The following is a 19657-nucleotide window of genomic DNA, read 5'->3' as shown; positions in this document are numbered from 1 at the left end:
CTGTGCTACTGCAGCTACAGTGCCAAGGGGCCCCCCAAAATCTCAATGTCTGTCTCAAAGGAGCAGAGCCTCAAAGGCACTGCACAGGTGTGAGCCTAGGGCACAGTAAGGATTGCTCTCAAAAGAGGATTTCACCCCTAAATCCCCACTGGAGCTGCAGTTAACCAGCTCTAAAGCTACACCAGTAATTTCCTGTAAGGGTGCTTTTTACCCCAAACCTCTCTTCTGTAACTCATAAGGTTCTAAGAGATTTCAAAGCCTGCTGCTGAAGCCCCTACACTGACCTCGGGTTTTCATCAGCATTTAGGGCTCATTTTTTCCTTCAGTCATGAAGGCATTTTGGATCCAATCCTCAGCTGCCTTAAATCAGTGCTGCTTCATTGCCTCGATCCCAGCAGCCAGCTTATGTTTGCAAACGTGCTCTGCTTGGGAAAATAGGGAATACGATGCGAGAATATGTTGCAATAAGGAGATACACCAACCAGGTGCATCCCAGGGAGATAAAAGCAACAGGCTGTCCCTTTGGAAGAGATGAACTACATGCTGGTGAGGGGGAAAAAGTGGTAATGCTTTAGATGACCTCAGAGCTTCTTAGGTTGTCTGCTGGGAGAGCAAACCTTGTCATGGTCCAGCCCCTGGAGTCATGCAAAGCTTGAAGGAAAAGGAGAAATAGGAAACAAAAGTTGAGTTTGGTATCAGTATTTCTACAAAAGCCTTTTAAAGGATCCACAGAAGTCTGAAGAAAAATGCCTGGCACAGCTCTTAGCAGCCCATAGGTCACCCAAGCCCACAGTGGGAAATGGGCACAGATGGGCTGAGAAGCAACACACGCCTTTCCACTGCTGCCCCGCTCACTCGAACAGGGCCAAGATCTTGCCTTAAATAACTCCTAATTGTGCTGTTAACAGAAGCCAGGATCTGCCTTATTTTCAATAGCCACCAGTGTATGAGGGCAGCTGACTGCATCCTCCACCCTCCATGCTTCAAGACAGACCCCTCAGAACCAGTCCCATTCTGCCATCAGGACCCCAAGCACTTTCCCATCACTCCTTAGGGCTGAGGACTATCTTGTGCCTCTTGTCCCAGTAGACAGAGACCTGTAGAAGCCTTGTCTTTGAGTATAGCATGCACTGAAGCCATGCTTAGGTTGAGACAGGCTGAGACCACTCACTTCAGCACACACTGGTACTGATGCCCCTTGGATGATGCTCTCCAAAGAAATGTTGGCACTGCTGAGAGTCTGGCAAAGGGTTCGGGATAAAACACACTGCTTGGAACCAGAGCCTAAGGGATCTCTGGATTGCATGGCACCTTCCTAAAATAGTCCATGAACTAGAGATGGGAATCAAACTTGGCTGCTGCAGACTGACTGATGGCAGCAGCTCAGCCAGGGGGTGATGGAGCCCGACTGCTGGCAGCCCCACTGCTCTGCCCTTCTGCACTGAGCATTGCTTTCAGGGCCAAATGTTGATTAACTTTCCTCAAGTCTCCTTTCCCCAATTAATCTGCTGTTTCTTACTGCAAGGAATGGCACATCTAAAACAATCTTCCAGTTCTCTATATTTCACTGATCATTTGCCAATTCTCAAAGGATGACAAGCAAAGCTTCATAGTCACTGGAATGATGAAACTCCCTGCATAGAGCCACAGGGCTTCTGAGCACATTCCCCTCTCCCAAAGGGCTCAAATGTGAATAACCAGCATCAGTTCTCTGATTGGGGTATGCTGAACCCTTCTGGCTGAAGGGAAAGAGGCCAGCAGCTTTCTGAAGGGACAGCTCACTTGCTGCAGAGGTTCCCTCCCTTAAATTAAATCAAGATCTTAACATCAAAATGCTTCACAGAGGCTGTGTCATTCTGCAGGCACCACTGTTCCCATTCCTACCACACTGCAACATATTTCAAACAAAAACAAGGGAAGAATGGACAATCAACTTATACACAGGCCTCAGAACTCCATGGTAAGTCCTAAAACTCAGGAAAATTAATAGGAAGGAATCAGCACAGCTCAGCTGTAAATATGAAGTCAGTGAAAGACTCCATCCAACATCTGCTTTCCTCAGCAGAGCATAGCACACCGAGTGCTGCAGGCACACTTACTGCACAGCACTGGGTCACTGCCACCAACTCACTGCTGTGAATGAGCCCGTGGGGGGGGATCTGTTCCTCTACAGCCTCCTGGGAACAGCAGGGAAAAAGGATCCTGTACAGTCCAAGAGGTTTCCTGGCAGTACCTAAGGGAGACTCACAGAGCACATGTAGTGCGGCTCTGCATCCCTTTCCTGACACGGTCCTTGCATGTCACTCATCCATCCTCCCACCCCTCCTCACCCTTCATCCCAACCCCTTCCTCCTCATCCTGCTCTGGCCTTTTCCAGCTGCTTAAAGCTTGGCAGGAGCCCATCAGGAAACCCGGACTCCAGCCCTGACCAGACATGAGGTAAGCAGGAGGTGGGGGGGAGGAAAAAAAAAAAAAAAAAAGCAATATCACAAGCCCATCTGAACCACCTGTAATTTCTTGTCATTTAAAAAAAAATGCAAAGAGCAAGCCAATAAAGCAAAAAAAGCCCCAAACTCTCAGCTTTCTGCAACCTGTGCATGGGCTGCACACAGCACCAAGCAGCATTGTTGAGGTAGCGCTGGTGGAGTGGAGCCAGCACCCAGTGCCAGGCAATCACACCACTATGCTTCAAAGCACAACGTCTTCTCTGATCTCTGCTCTTCCTCAGCGGCCGTTGATGAGCTCTATGTGCACTTGGCAGCCCCGTGCCAGCCTCTCCAGGAGGGCTTTTCAGTGTGAGGGGTAGAGACCTCATTGATGAGACATTTAATAGTTACATGCTGAAAGGAGCCACTGTACCAGGCACTGGCTGCCCCACCCGGCAACTTATGAATTTGGGCTTTGTTCAGTTTAAATCATATTGCAAGCAGCCTATAAGGGTAACATCTGAAAACATGTTTTCCCTGTACTCTGAAGTGACAGACCTGCTTTCCAGCTGCAGCAAAGTTAGCAGCATCAGGCTTGGTTTAGCACTTTTCTAATGCAGCTGAGAGAGCACAGACAACAGAACCAGAAACAGCAGCTGTAAGTGCTGAGAATAAACACACAGCCCTTATCTGCACAACAGAGTGCAAAAGATGCATAGAAGTTCTTACAGACTCATCTGTCAGAAGAGCAAGTACAAAGGGTTCGGCCAGCACTACTAAAGCACCCAAAGCAAACTTACAGGACACTTGCATGTTTTCTGGCTGTCCTCCCTCCTACAGACACCAAACTCCATATTACTTTCATGCAATGATAGTTTAAAAATAATTAAATAAATAATCATTGTCTGCCACTGCTAAGCATCAGAAATTAAAATACAGGCTCTTACCTCCACAACCACAACCTCGCTGGTTTAAAAGGACTGGAGAAGCCCAGGAAGCACGCAGTAAGAAGCATGTACTCAGCCTTTGTATTTTCTTTACATTCGAGCTTGGGAAGAAGGGAGACACGATCCAGGCTCCTTCCGTTGCCATAATCTCAAGGAAGTGACCTTAGCAGTTGTTGCTTTGATTACAGAGTCAGAAACAAAAGCCCTTCCAGCCTGAGTCAGGGGATGCAAGATGTTAAAATGCGATTGTTACAAACAGGGGTGGGGGTGAACAGGGAAAGCACTGCAATTATTGTTTCTTCTCATTGTTAACCCCTCTACTATGAAACAAAGCCAGGTCCAAAAAGCAGCAGCTGACCAAAGGTGTTGCACTTGGTGCTCACTCTGGGGCAGAGGACCTCAGAAGCTTTCACCCAAAATTTGTAACAGAAATGGAGCTACAGTTTCAGAAGCAGTTTCCCAGCTCAAGTTTCAGCAGATGACATTCCTGGGCCCAGCTAATGGGACACACAACCAAGGCAGCAAGCTTCATACACTCAGTTCTTCACTGCCCCTTGTTGCAAGAGGCACCCCAGGCACTGCATTCCACCGCATTTCCCATGTTCCTTTCCAAGGCACATGGCTGCAGCCTTGGGTTGGGCTCAACAAAAAAAAAACTGGTGGGCAGCTGGTCTGCACAGTATCAGCAGGAACACAAGCTTTTAGATCACAGCACAGACTCACATCCTCAGGTGGTAAAAACGACTGAGAGAGCAATGCCAAAGGAACACCGCAGCCCTGTACAGCAGCACCCAACATGGGCTGGGAGCAATGGCCCCAGAGCAGGCTAATATTATTGTATTGTCTCATGACTCCAAGAGTTGTCCCAGCAGTGCTCAATATCACAGAATCATAGAATCACTCAGGTTGGACAAGACCTTAAAGATCATCAAGTCCAACCATATTACCCTAACTAATAACCCTCCGCTAAATCCTGTCCCTGAGCACCACATCCAGATGGTTTTTAAACACATCCAGGGATGGTGACTCAACCACCCCCCTGGTGAGCCTATTCCAGTGCTCAACAACACTTTCTGTAAAGCAGTTTTCCTGATATCCAACCTAAACCTCCCTGGTGCCACTTGAGGGCATTTCCCCTCATCCTGTCACCTGTCAGCAGTGAAAAGAGACCAATCTTGCTCTGCTCTAAGCATCTTTCAGATACTGGAAGAGAGAAATAAGGTCTTCCCTCAGCCTCCTTTTCCCCAGACTAAACAGCCCCAGTTCCCTCAGTCACTTTTAGTTGGGCATATTCTCCAAGCCCTTCACAAGCCCTTTTGCCCTTCTTCAGACCTGTTCCAGCATCACAATGTCCTTTCTGTACAGAGGTGCCCAAAACCGAACACAGTACTCAAGGTGGGGCCTCACAAGATCCATGGAAAAACAACAAGCACATGAGCTGCAAGGATCGAGGATGCAAGTTCAGGTCCAGCCTGCTGCTCCATACCAGCAAACTGAAGGTTGGCAGCTGAGGCACTTTTGGAAAAGTATTTCAGAGTCACAAACTTGTGTTCATCTCCAAATACAGGATCTAAAGCCTCAAATTAGGTGGAAAATAGAGAGTGAGTCATTTTTCCTTAGAGACATGACGTGAAGGTTACTTGGGTGGTGCCAGGCTCTGCCCCACTGGAACGACAGGGACAGGCAGAGGGGAAGAACACAGCTCCTTGGGAATACACAAATACAGATGGAAGTGCACAACTGAGCTGTGCTCTGAGCCACAGGCAGTTTTTCTAGATGGGTAAGCTTGGTTTAAAGGAAAGGCAGCATATTATAGAAAGAGGTTCCAACTGCTGGAGGCACTGAGTTGGTGATCTGACTGAGTGTAGCACATCCCAATCTCTCTACACCAGCTCCTTTGGAAGTGAGCAGATGCAACTTGCTTGCTGTTAGAGAGGAATTACCCGCTTTCACTGAGGCTTAGTGAACACACCGACTTAGATGCCCTGAGTGCACCTGCCCAACAGGACTCCAGTGGGCTTCTTCCTCATTAACACACTTAACCCTCCTAGATCTGCTGCAATCAGCCCAGCACCTGCCTGACAACTCCATACCTAACACCTGTGCTACACCCAACACCCATCCCCAGGGCAGCCACCTCTCCGAAGTGACTTCAGCTCTTGTTTTGCTGTCCACCTACAATTTACTCTCCCAGTGCCACTCCTCCTGCCTTCCTCACACAAGCCAGCCACCTGCATGAGGGACCAGCAGTGTTCTCATGCATCACCTGCCCAACAGCCTCGTTCTACACCAGAAAGTCACACAGCCTGAAATTGTGTTGCTTGCATTGCCAGTGATGGTTTTACACAGCTAAACAACCACACACATCTGGACTATTCTCAATGTTTCAATGACCCTCACGAGCCTCACCTTTCCAACCCCAACACACAGAGCTGATGCACATTTAGATGGAAGGCAGAGCATTAGCAGGGAAAAGTGTACGTGTGTATGTGTGGGAAGGCATTTAAGCTAATATTTTCCAGTGCTGATAGCTTTATCCTCTTTGCAGCTTCTGAGAATGAACCGGCCTCCATCTGCACAGAAGATTAGAAGAATTACTAACCACTAATTATGACTCAGAGGTTTTGAGAGCAATGTAGACTGCGCAAGGATGGCCTGATTTTCTGAAAATCAGGAGACAGAGATAGCACGGTGTTATTTTAAGCACACGGACAGTCCATACGAGGTTGCCAAGAAGCACAGTGGCAATGCTAGCAGGAGCGATAGAAAGCTAAACGCTCAGAAATGAAGTGCGGAAAAAAGCAGCGTGAGCCTGACATACTTTTAAGTTGCCTTTTCGTAAGTTTCTCGCTCAGCCAGTGCAAGCTGCCAGACTCTGCAGAATGCTGTAATGGTGATTTATACCAGAACATTTGTGTGGTGATACGTCTGCAGGAGATGGGTTTTGAAAAGTGGCGCCGGCGACATTTGAAATCCAACGCGTTGGGTGAGCTGCGTCACGCTGAATACAAACACGGACGTATGGGCCAAGGGTAGGCAGTGAATAGAAGGCACTGTTTGAACCTGGCACTGGGACACCCTGGAGGAAATGAGGTGAAGTTCAGTCTGGCTATGGAGTTTGTCTGCCGAGGAAGAGGGAGGAGCAGTACAGAAATCATATTTTTGTTTCAACAAACTCCAACAGAAAACACTGTTCTATGAGCTCAAGTGGAAATATGCCTGGCAGTAATAGTTGGAAAGTGCATTTTGGAAGACTAAACATGTAGAAGTGAGCTTAACTTCCAGGCAGAGGCTCCCTGTGAGCCACAGCCATGAGAAAATCACAGTGGGACTTCACCAGTGGGATATAAGAGGCATCACAGCACTGGGTCAGACTATGTATATACAGTATTCAAAGAGGCACATTCTGCATCCTTGAATAAGGCCCATAAGCTATTTCAGAAAGCCCTGAGCTGGTGAGAAGGCTGAGATGGTACTTCTGGGCTCTGCCCAGTACAGAGCCAGGGGAGTCATGCCCCTCACTGGCCCATAACTATTGGCTTATGATTGTGAAAAAGGAAGAAGGAGCCTCCAAGTTTGTCGTCAGCAGTTTTATAAAGAAAAGTGAAGGTGTGGCAGCAGAGGAAGTGCGCTCCTTGCTGTCCAAACCACCCCTATTAGCACCATAGGAAACAGCAGCCAGCCGCTTCCTCTCTGCTCCACCCAGGCAGGTACGGCGTGGACACGGACAAAGCTGATTTTCTGTGCTTCATCTGCAATTTCTTTTCCCTTCTCCCAGAGGAAGTGACCTTTCAGAGGTTAAAAAGTACGTCATCCCAAAAACCACATGACTTCAATTTACAAGTCTGTAGCCAAAACTGTTTGCCAAATCACCAGCATAACCAAATAGCCTGAGCTCAGAGATGCCTCCCATCCTCCTCCTCAGCTTCCCATCCAACAGGCATTCATCACGTCTCCTCATACTCTGCACAGTTTGAGAATGCTCTGCTTGGTTTCTCTTCCACACCTTTTAAGGAGCACACTGATGGGTATTTCTACTACTAACAATCTCAGTCAACCAACTTGCAATTTATAGAAGTGAGTAGGACTGTTTTTGGCTTTGCCAACATTTAACAACATCACGGATATAAAACAACTGTAGTTGGTTTCACTGCTCTGTTCATTAGACTCAGGACAGGCAGCCTAAGAAGTTGCAAGGAGAGAACCCAGATGAGGGATTCATTCTGGAGGAGGCACCTGGACACTATGGCACTGAATGTAACTGCTGTACGCAACACAAGGGGCTTGGGAAAGAGTCCCCTGTCCCCCCCCCCCCCCCATGCCACAGTGCCAGGTCAGAGCTGCACATACAACAAAATACAGCTCCAAGATGCATCTCTTTCCCTCTTCTCATAGGATATTAGTTACTGTTGCATGAAGACCTCTGTGCTGGACTCTCACCTCAGACTTTTTCCCCTAACAGCATTACTCACAGTGACTTGCTGCAGTCACAAAGGAGATCTTTGTGACAGCTCTTCCACCACCTCTCTGCAAGTCTGCTTTCTCCATGCTTTCAGATACTCTCTGCTGCAGACAACATTCCCTGGCATACAACCCAAGCATTCAGAGAGGCCAAGTTCCCTCTTGCACAGGTTCAGGGGTTATTTCAGAGAGAAACAGGACAGCTCCTCAGCATCATGGCTCCAGAGCAACAGCCAAACAGGAAAGCCCACCTCTGGGTAGGTCTCTGAGTATGAGACAGGAGATGGTGAGCACCAATGTGGGTATGTACCCAAACTTTGTGCTCCCCGTACTGATTTTAAAGGGAAAGTGATGGACAGAAGCTGCCCTGTCCTTGGGTTTTGGACTTTGAGTCACTAAGGCTTTATGTCAGCAGAGAGGATTGAAGCAGGACCAGAAGGTTTTCCCACGTGATAGACCCAGCAGCCAGCAGCTCCAAAAGATGAAGGTGAACTGATGTGTGAAAGAGAAAAGGGAAATGTTTTTGGCACAGCTTGGATCTCCCATCAGGTTAGCAAGCATTTTATCAAAGGACAACTTAATATTCAAGGAAAACTTGCCAGCCCAGGGAGAAGCAGCCCTGCTGCCTTTCCTTACCCCACAATAATTTGGTGGTGATTAAAACAGGGAAGAGATCTGTTCAGTGTCACCTCACCTGAAAACAGCCCTGGCCCCCAAAGCTGTGTGAACCCCCAGCATAGATGAAAGGGAACTGCAGCCCTCAGGGTTGCACAGCAACACAAGGACCTGTCGTATCACCCCACCTGCACACCCCTTGCACACAAAGCTCCATCTTGTTCCCCAAACCATTAAATCACACACATCCCTGGGGGATGAAATCAAAACCAGAAATAATTTATTCCTCTTATAGGGCTGTGACACCAACTACTATGTGCTCATTCTGCTGCCACCAGTGTCAGGAGGGATCCCACCAGAGTTTTCAAACAGCAAAGAGCCAAGAGCTCAGCACAAAAAGCAATGTGTTGCACAACCCAAGGAAGAGCTGCAGGGCATTCTTTTAGACATCGCTGTTTAACGCACCCCAAAATGACTACTAGGAAATTCCTGACATTAAGATGTGAGAGCAGCTTTGTTCCTGCCCGATCCCACCACAGAGAGGATCTGGCACAGCCCAGAGCTGCACAGGGCAGTGAAATGGGTAGCATCCAGGTCCCCACCCAGCACAAGCACTGCCTGGCATCACCCATCTCCTTATTTTGCCTATATTCACATCCCCATAGCGACAGGGGAGTGATGCTACTTGCAGAAAAAGGACAAACTAAGCCCCACCCCAAGCCACAAGGAGACGGTAACATCAGTCAGAGTCAGAGTTCCACTTTGCCTTAGAAGAATCTTTACACTTTTTGAGGCAGCCATTGGTGAGCAGCAGCTGAAGAGTTGAGCTCAGCTGCTGCCAGTGGGTCCTTGGCCAGCCCAGCAGTGCTGGTGGGGCAGGACAGGTCAGCAGGGAGGGAGAACAGCCAGGCTATGCATTCCCAAACTATCCACAACCCATATTCAGATGATATTCATCTGCATGCAATCCAAGATACATTCAAGCACCATAAGAGCCATCAGTTGTATAGTCGCTCTCCCACCATTGGGCACACCTGCACCTGGGCATGCCTTACAGCTAAACAGCAACAGGTCTCTTTGGGATTGCACAGGTACAGATGTCCCTTTAGCCCTGCTTACATATGCAAGTGATGCCTTGATGGTTATGGAGAAAGAGCAGTTTTGCTGGGAGCTCTGTAGCTCCCCACGTTACAGAACACTAGAGAGAGAGAGAAGGAGCAGCTTGGAAATATCCATAATAAACTAACAAATAGCCCAGCGACACTTACACCAAGATTTATCATAGACAGAACCACTTTGCAATGCAAATTGCAAATATCCTGCTGTGACAAACAGAACCCCACACCCCCATCCCCAATGGCAGCTCCACAGGTGTCCCCTACCTGGTAGACGTCCCCGAGGCCGCACCATGCCCGCAGCGCTTGCCGACACGCCCGCAGCCGCCCCGCGTACCACCGCCGGAGCGCCGTCACCGTCAGCGTCCAAACGCAGCGGCTGCCCCCGAGCAGCAGGTCCTCCACCCCGCACATCAGTACCGAAGCCATGGTGCCCAGCACACCTCCGCGTCCCGCCGGGCTGGGCGTTTAACAAGCTGGCATGCCGGCCTGCTGCCTTTATAGGGTTTGCGGAGAGCAGCGTCCAACCTCCCAACAAACTCCTCTTTCACGGCGTTTCCTGGGCAGGCTCCAGGCATGCCCCCAGAGCCAGCGGCTGCAGTAGCCCGGCCCCGCCAGCAGCTCACACAGCAGCCTTGTCCTTCCGAGCGGCTTACACAAATCTCCGTTAAGCTCCGGGAGCTGCCACCAGGTTTTCTAATTAAATTTTAACCCTTTAGCCATGTGCCCTGACAACAACCCCATTTATACGCCACCGTTAAGGGATTAAGGGAGCTGCCTCCCCGTGCTGAGCTCGGCTGTGCGTTCGTCCGCATCGCTCAGCTCCGAGGAAAGGACCCAGCGGGAGGATCGCACTGACACCTCGTTATCTGCCACGCGGGGAGCGGAGCTGTCAGTGCTTTCTCCCTGGGAATCCTATTTTAAAAAGCACCTTTGGGAATGACAAGTGGAGGGGAAAAATAGATCAGCCCAGCTCTCACAGAATGAAGGCACCGATTTCCTTAGCTTGGGCAACAGAAGCTGCCAAAAGTGCAAAGCTCCAGACACCTCGCTTGCTGTTTGCTTTCGGACCGGCTGAAATCTCAACACCTGCCAAAGAGACAGTGCTGCTCTCCTACACAACTCACACAGCTCCATTGACACAGCGCTTGTTGCATGGGAAAAACAAAGCTCCTTGTGCACAGAGCACAGAGAATAAACACGGAGCTAACAGCCCACGAGGGAACACAGCCTTGATGCTTAATCTTATACCAACTCCCAGGCAATTTGCCCTTCTGAGGCAGAAGCTGTTAATACCAGCACACCGCACCCCTCATTCATGAGCTCTTTCCTAGCAATAGCCAAGGGGAGCAGCTCTGGGTAGATGTCAAAAGTCAATTAACCTTTTTAAGATCCCTCACGGGATTTGAGGTTTCCTAAAGCTTTCTGGGGCCGGAGCTGCAAGTGACCCAGTGTGTGTGTGTGACTGTCAGCACCTCACTGATGGAACTGCACAAAGAGCAGACTTTGGTAAAAGCACCAGCCAGACCAACCCCATTGCCTTGTGCAATGAAATGAACAGGGCAAGAATGGTGTGGTGGATAAAAGCAGCCCACACTGGTGCTGGTATTGAGTGTCAATGCAGCTCCAGGGAGTTTAAACATCTCAGATGTGCCCTCAATGCAGGAAAGACTATGACAACTATTTCAAACATCTGAAGCTGTTATGAAGCAATATCTCTCCTCACTATTTCCACACCAGGGTGAAAAAAGGAGCTTAAAAACGACCAAGCTGCCTTGTCTCAGGGTCTATGCTGCAAGGTTGACCTCATCTGCCTCACACCAACCAAGGTGCTCCCCCTGCCTGACCCATGGCACCATGGCTTGGAGCCTGCAGCAGCTTCCCACTGATCCAGGGCAGAGACAGAACTTGTTATAACAGAACTCAGGCTCTGCAGTTAAAATCCAGCATCTGTACACCCATCTCAAGAGTTTCATTGCTCCTTTCAACACTGTCTTAGCCTGTGGACACAAGAAAAGCTTCCTGCACCTCGGGTGTTACTCATCACTGCTCTATATACTATGTTTAGGGCACTGGAATATCAGTAAGGATGTACAAAATGAGAAGTTTTGGTTTTCCATTGGGAGAGGCCAGTGGCACCAGGTGTAGTCACACCAGGCAGCTGAGGGTAATTGCAGCCTTATAGCACTGCTCAAAGAGCTGTCAGGAGCACCTCCCATGGCATCTGTGTATTGTGGTCAAGCCATTGCCGAAGTTAAACACAGATCAAAAAAGAAAATCCAAATTTGTCATTTTCAGGTTCCATTTCTAGACAAAAAGAGCAGCAGCTTCATAGTTAAGGAAACAGCACAGGGAATGGCCTCAACCTAAGCTAGGAAAATCAAACCGCGCCACTCTGAGAAGTTATAACGCTTGTTGTCTTTCATGCCTTTTTTTCCCTAAATAAGGAAAAAGATAAATATGGGAATTTTCTCCTCTGCTATAACGCAAGGGATTTTTTAACTGTGGCACAATCCATGGTATTTTTAAATAACACCTGTATATGGGGCAGCTACACTTTGTGCCTCTCATCCTGCTGTGCTGCTGGGACAGCCCCAGCCAGCTTCATTTCAGCCACAGTGCTCTCCCAAAGCACAAAGGTGCAGAGTTGATAATACAAAGAAAAGCTGAATGCAATTCAGAACATTGGTGTTTTAATTTGGGATCGATGAAGCATCCATCCAGAGTTGCTTTGCCTTCTGGACTTCCACTTTCAGAATGTGATTTCAAGTGTTTTAATTTGAAGCACGTTACTGATATTCATGTTCGTTATAGGGAGAATAAAGATCACAGAAAATTCACTATGGGAAAGCCAATAGGATGCCCAAAGGCTTTCAAAGGTCGCAGTAACCAAACCTTCATGAGGAAAAAAGAGCTATCTGAGAAAAAGACTTTGTAGATGTATGTACCGCTCTCAAGGCAGAGAGATACTACAAATCTATTTGATCTGCAGCTGTATGAACAACAAGGTATTCATTTCTGGTAAGGAACAAGCCCACAGAACAAGAATCTAAGGAGCACACTGCTAACAGGATAGAAAACATGATGTGCAGCAGATTCATGCTTTTCTTTGTATTATTGAGTGTATTCCTGGAATAATAAATGCTAAAAGGGAACAAAGGTTCACCAATGTAATAGGAAAAGATCTCAGAGGGATCCTCAGCCCTCCTTGCATGTTACATTCTGTGCCACAATGAATGGAATGAGGGTAGCTGAATCACTGCTTTTCTTTTCAAGGTACCTCATACAAAGTTCACATGGATACATAATTCATCTACCTGAGAAACCACAGGACAAAAGCATTGGTTTCCTGTGACATCTACAAAGTTGCATTGCCCCTAGATACAGACTACTTGATTAGTGGTACAGAAGAGGACACGCAGCCAGACCCTGGTGGCAGGTAATGACATTAAGGCTTTGATTCTTTTTGGTCTCAGCGTCTTCAGCAGTAAAAAGTGAGTTATTGTGAAGATATACCAAATAATTGTAAGGGCTAGCAAATGTCTGCCCTAGCCATCGCTTTAAGCCCTGACCATGGCTTTAGTCCATTGCCTGTCTTCTCTTACGCTGTCTAAGGATGACTGGAACCAATATTCAATCCTCTAAAAAGCACAAGGTAAGGTGCAGCAAAGACCAAGAAACCACTGAGACAACCCTTGCAGAGTCCTGAGAACCACTTCTGCTTTGGGCAAGTTACTGCATGGATATCTGCTTCTACTTCTACTCCATGAGTCCAAACCCTCGAGTCCTGGCATCCTGGGGTGGTTGCAGGGCACTGCCAAGCCCCTCTGTGCTCCCTGATTACCCATGCAGCTTCAGCACTGAGGAAGTCCTAACTCAGATCTCTTTCTTTAAATTCTTGTCTTGTAAGAAGCCTGTCAAGCTGTGAGGATTAATGCAATTAACCCCAAATAAAGATGAAGTGACTTTTCAAAAATCATTTCTGCTACACTCTGGCCCTTAATTACCAACTTAATAAAGATAAAGTGAAGTAGTCATCAGCCATCCTCTCTTTGATGTTGTAACCTCCCAGTGCGTAAGATGCTTAAAGAGCAGCAGTGGCATATGGGATAAGTCTGTAATCCAGCCTTCCCTGACTGAGAGTTTCTGAAGAGAGAATCGACTTCTGGCAAAAGGTGTTTGCAAAGCAATTTCATTCCTTGAGATTACTAGAAAAAAATCCAGAGATCTTTGTAATGTACATCATCTTTTAAACTAGCATGAATTTTGGGCACCTCTCAGAAATAGATCAATTGTTCCAAAGATTTGACTACCAACTTTCACATTATCAAGCCCATATTTAGAAAGCAAATGCAAGCTACTTGGCAGGATCGTGCTGTCCTCCTCTTAGCTAGAAAGAGGAGATGATGGACCTATCTGGAGCAGGTAGGTGAGAGATGCTAAAGAAAGGCACTCTCCATGGGCACCACCAGGCACTTCATGGGTTTCCAGCTCTTCAAACCAATGTGCTCCAAGCCAAGGGGCTGCCAAACCCGACAGCGAACTGCATCCTGAGCCACTCACACCTGCAGGACAGAGCCTCTCCCCTCTGCTGCCAGTTTAAGGTGCTGGTTTAACAGCAGTTTTCCAAACCATGGACAAGGTGCTGTCTTTTTGCCTCCTCTCTCTATGTATGTTTTTCTACAATAGCAATAAAGCAGTGACACACATTTTTAAAGACAGCACTGTGCCAGAAACACAAATTTCCCGCAGTCTCTACCCCACAGTCAGCTAATTATCTTTTCATGTCAGAAACGAAGTGCCACTGCATTTTAACTGCTCAAGTGATTAAAGCACTCACAGCCTGACTCCTCCAACAGCATCCCATACCCACGTACCTGGCACTATAGAATCAGGTCAGGTTCATCACAAGCAGCCAGTGCTCCAGTTCCACAAACTTGGGATTGTCTTCATTTGCCACTGTCCTATCAGCATGAGGCTGTGTCACCCAGTTTCTATAGCATAGCTCTCTGAAGGCTGACAGATGAGCAAAGCCACATTGCCCCTCTACTCCTGCAGGTTGTAGCTGCATACATCCACCTTTCCAAAACCAACAGGGAACAAGAGCACAGAATGCTTTCAACATCTTACTTCCTTCACCCATCTCACCAAGAGGTCACTGTGATGGGCATCACTGTTCCCAACCTGCTTTGCTTGCCTTCCCTTATGCCCCATGATGTTATTCCACAATGGGTGTAAGCATCACCCAGCTCCTGCTGCAGCCCAAAGCAAGCCGGCATGCCCAGCACTTAAATTCAGCAAGGAATATTAAGGGAAGCACAGAGAAATCAGGTAATGATGTTAAGTGAAGGACTCTGGTAGATACAAATACGTGAGGAGTGTGAAAATCCAGGGCTGCCCCAGCTTTACGATTATTTTATAGCCTCATTAATCCATGGCAAATGGGGTAGAATTACTACCTAACCTAAGTACTCAGCAGAGATCTACAGTGCTGTAAGAGGAAGCATAAATGGGATAGTAAAGATTAAGCATTTCACATGATATACAGGGCCAGGATGACAAAAATAACAACCCAAACCAATCAGTCACCTGACAAGAACCTTTAAAATAGTGAGAATTAATGATGTCCAACTATGATAATTATACCCTCAGTGCATTCATTCTCTCAGGATGAGTAACCTGGGATGCTGCAGCCTCCAGAAAAAAAAATAATGACTCAGAGCAATGCTCTGCCCTTGATCAGACTTCATGGGTCATGCCAAAAGCCCAGGAAAGCCACACACCCAGGAGAGGATTTGTCCTTCCTTATGTGTTAGAATGTCACAGTTCAGATCGCTGCATCTTAAGGAATATGAACAACGAGACCACCTCAGCCACCTTTGTGCTTCTCCTCCCCACCTGCAATTTCAGACCATAAACCCAGAGTCCATTCTTGTCACAGTACCAACATTGATATGAATTCTCATTAAAATCAGAATTTGAAGCCACACAGCCCCATCCAATGACAGAGTTCAGAGCATGGCACGAGCAGCCCACACCTCTCCCAGCCCCCAACCCAAACCACCAAGATCCAACTATATAGCTCCATCATGCTGCAGAGTACTGTCCTTGTGCTGTATTTGGTTGAGGCTTGATCCAACACAATGAGACATGGGCATGTGCTCCACAGGTCACAGGTGAGATCAGTTTGGACCTCTATGAGAGACAGCTGCACATCTTCATGGCCAATTTTTGCAAGACAACCACAAATGGGTGGGAAGAACATCAGCAAATAGAAGAAAAATTGGTAAGTCATAAATTCTATATAACACATTGCCAGCACTGCCATTGAGCAGCACTTCCTGAGAACAAAGGTCTGCTGTGATTCTGCTCGGAGGCAGAAAGCAAAGAAATTTCATAATGTATCATCTGCTGCTACAGCAATTAGTGCCTCATTCTACTAACAAAATAGCCATGCAGTGTACATTGGTCAGTTCTGGACAAATAAAGAAAGGGGATAACTATCCAGAATTTGGAAGGTGACAAATCAGTGCCTTTTGTTGTTGGAGTGAGGCAGCTCTGGTGCAAACAGTATGTCTCTTGATGGTGAGCCTTGGTGCTACCCCACCATTTGACCATGGAAAACGAACCAAGTCAGGCAGCACACAGCAGCTCCCCAGAGAGGGATTGCATTGCTTGTGCGGGGCACTAAACACTGCTGAAAGACCAAAGCAAACCTTCCAGAACGCACAAGCTGCCACCCATTCAGAATGCAGGGACACATCCAAAGCACCCAGTGATGGGGCGCAGGGAGCAACTGAGCCAAAGGCAAAAGAACAGCCATTTAAAGGCTGCTTTTATCCTCAGAAGACCTCCAAAACAAACAGCCAGCATGCCATGGGCTCAATCCAAAGCCCATTGAAAGCAATGGAAAGCCTCCAGCGGGCTGGCAGCGAGGTTGGCCACGCGACAGCCCCGCTGCCTTGCAGCACTGCCCTGCCCTTCCTCAGGCTTTTGGGGCTTTTTGCAAACACTCAAGCCAGCCAAGAAGCAATTATAGTAAAATTAAAACTTTTATTTTAAAAGCATTGTGATTTTTCTACCCAGCCCCTGGGAATATGGAAAGGTGGATCAGAACCCACACAGTGGTGGCACCCCCAGGACTCACCTGGGCACACACAATGCCTAAACCACATTTCAGCTTCCTTCCAGAGGTGTCCTTGGAAGCTGAGCCCCTCCAAGCACCAGGAGCAGCATTCCCACCTCACTGCCTTTTGAAAAAAAGCACCCAGAGAAAGAAGTGACGCCAGCAGCGGGTTTATCAGATGCTTGTGGTGGGAGTGGTGACATCGGAAGCACCAAACCATGCACAATGCAGGAGGAAGACAAGAGGGGAAATGTGGAGGGGCTGCAGAGCTGAGTCAGCCCCTTGGATGAGAGACCTCACCCCTCCAGTGCAGGATTTGTGCAGGTGCTGGACACAAAGCCCTGCCAGCAGGGTGGGAACATCCCAAATCTCAGCTGGTGCAGAGCAGAGTGTGAGGATGTGGGTGCAGGGGGTCAGCCCAGCCTACAAGGTGCAGAGCAACTGCAGAGCTAAAACAAAGTAGCCTGACTTCTTTCATAGAGCAATGGGTGGAGAAAAACAAGAAGAAAGGGCAGAGAGGGGTGGGAGGGGGAGCAGCAGTGCTCCCCAATGGGGGTCAACACGCAACCACTCCTACACCCAGAAATGCTATTCCTGTTCTAATGGGCACGAGTGAGAGTTCAGCATTTGTTAACAATTAGCACAGGCAATAACTTCATTCCCCCTCTCATGCTTGAAATGGAAACACTGCCATAACTGAGCAGTACCTGTTGGCAGCGAAACTTGTAAATGGATGGCTGAAAGCTTCCTCAAAGAAATTCTCATTTCTATTTTTCCCCTCTGGGATACGAAGCAGGCTTGCAAACTGCCCTTGCCATTATCAGAGCTGTGATTCAATCAGCATTTCATGGCCATAATTAACGGGTATTTGTTTTCATGGGCGTGATTCTTCATTTGCCAAGAGTGCAAAATTAAAATGCTTTTTTCCCATGCTCCATGATGTGAGCTTCAGCCAGGGAAAGGAAGCCATTTGGAGCAGGAAGAGGATGCTTGGAAACAGAGTTACAGAGTTCATATTAGACCCTTTCTGCAGCCATAAGACCAAATAGGCATTGGGGAAAAAAAAAACAAAAAACACCACACTGTTACTCTCACTCAGATTAATGGGTGAAGTGGTGGCACAAATCCCTTCCCCTGCCCATTTCAAGAGGTCACTCAGTGCCATATGGCTGCTCCCAGGAGCCCTGCTCCCATCCTAGTGGAAAGGATGCCCACTAGGGCCCACATAGTGGGAAGGGAAAGGGACAGTCACACCAAGACCAGGAACACCAATGCATGTGGCCCTCCATGTGGCATCAGGAGGAAGAAGGATGGTCTGCTGCAGAAAACAGGTTGTTTCATTATCCTCTGCTCTATACAGCTGCTTCTCAAACCTTAAAAATCATTCCAGCATTAGCTGGAGAAACACTGAGCTTGGGGGGGACACCAGACACCCACTGTGAGCTCCTTCAGCACATCATGGCATGCACTCATTGGTATGACTTGCACAGAAACAGCAAAGAGAATAAATTCAGGGATTCCATCACAAATCTTATTGATGTTATATTTCCAAACCCTCTGGGAAGAAAAAAAGTTATGTATAAAATCCTTTAGCAATCAGCAGGAGAAAGGGATAAATCAAATGCAAACCCTCACCAGAATACAGCAGCCACTGGAATACAATGCCTGTTTCTGTGTTGCTGAGTTATGCATTAGCCTTGCAGCAGGTAAAGTTGTAGCACAGCACCATCTGTTCCTCAATATGTTTGCTGCCACAGCAGGGATCTACTCATATATCCCTTCGAGGAGCATTGAGCTGATGGGCAGGATGTCTGTCACCAGAGAAAGGGATCTGTCACCTGCCTCCATGGCACACGGGGGATATTCCCTATCCCAGGCTATCTTACATAGCTTGGGGTGGGCTCATAGCTCCAGCCCTAGTGAATAGAGCTCGACAATTCCACATATCATCACAGTACAGCAGGAGAAAGCACATTTTCCAGCTGTTCGTGCCTTATGTCTCAGCACATTCATGTCAATAATTCCATTTCTCAATATCCACAAATTATCCATTATGAGGGAAGAAGAAGAAGAGTAGCCTGCTTTTCCCTACCTTTAGACCAGGGCATAAGGGATTTGTGCCAAGAAACACCTGAGTCCCTGCCATTAGCCTTGGAAATCCCAATGTGGATTTGAAGCAGACTTCAGAGCAGCCAAAGCACTTAGGAGCTCAGTGCAGTGCCAGCAGCAGGGTGCAGAACCACAGGGCTGAGACAGCCTGCAGAGCCCTCTGCTCCCTCTACTGCAGTACTTAATACAAAGACACTCAGAAGCTTCCTCACACCCTCTGTGCTAAGGCACTCCTGAGCTCCTGGGAACACCTCCAGACACAGGAACAGAACTGAACACACAACAGAAGTCTCTCATGCTCAGAGCAAACAATCTCAATCTCTCACCTGAGAGCTGATGGCAGGTACTTTCCGGAGCTGAAAGCTGCTTGCACGCTTCACTCCGTGCCTTGCTCCATAAACTCCTCAGCACTGTATCAGACCCTGCTTGGTGCCCTGAGCCCAGCTGCAGCCACTGCAAAGCCCTCCTGGAGCAGGCACCTCCCCAACAGCACCCAGAGATGGGCAAACTGGTTCAGCCTGTAAGGGCCCACAGGGCAGGAGGTGTGCGAGCTGTTTGCTCCTGCCCTGCCTTGGAAGGAAGGAGGAAAAAAAACAAAAAAGAAAGTGGTTTTACAGGATTTCAGACTTTCCCCCAGCCACGTTCAAGGGGGATGTTCAGTGACCAAAGGAAAACAAAGCAAGAGTCAGATTTCACGTTAACGGCAAACTCTTCCCTTTGCTCCCAGATTTTTAATATGTGACTGCTTTGCTGCACTTCAGCCATCTCTGCCCTACCATTAAAGCACTGCTGCTGTTCTGGAGTCATTTACGTACTTCCCACGCAACCCCAAGGATGTGCTCACAACCAAAGGAGCAC

The 19657-nt window shown here is 47.9% G+C and overlaps 1 protein-coding gene across 7 annotated transcripts in view; it reads right to left on the bottom strand.

Moving 5' to 3' along the window:
- FRMD4B (FERM domain containing 4B) overlaps window positions 1-19657 on the bottom strand; it is a 99563-nt gene that overhangs the window by 55661 nt on the left and 24245 nt on the right. Inside the window, exon 1 of one of the 7 annotated variants that reach the window (XM_085516234.1) lies at window positions 19126-19381. The exons of 3 other annotated variants lie outside the window; for them this stretch is intronic. Coding sequence is in view for 2 of the 4 variants with exons in the window: in XM_015875311.3 (XP_015730797.2) it covers window positions 9832-9993 (162 nt within the window). In the remaining 2 variants the exon portion in view is untranslated. Of the gene's footprint in view, window positions 1-9831; window positions 10283-19125; window positions 19382-19657 lie in introns of those variants that run through there. 3 more of the 7 variants (XM_085516231.1, XM_015875311.3, XM_015875309.3) reach the window with 3 other exon arrangements.

Source organism: Coturnix japonica, chromosome 15 (assembly GCF_054131305.1).
Source record: "Coturnix japonica strain WE chromosome 15, WE-NBRP24, whole genome shotgun sequence".
Classification (NCBI taxonomy): domain Eukaryota; kingdom Metazoa; phylum Chordata; class Aves; order Galliformes; family Phasianidae; genus Coturnix; species Coturnix japonica.
The sequence above is the reverse complement of the archived record's forward strand: the minus strand, read 5'-3'. Positions and strand labels throughout refer to the sequence as shown.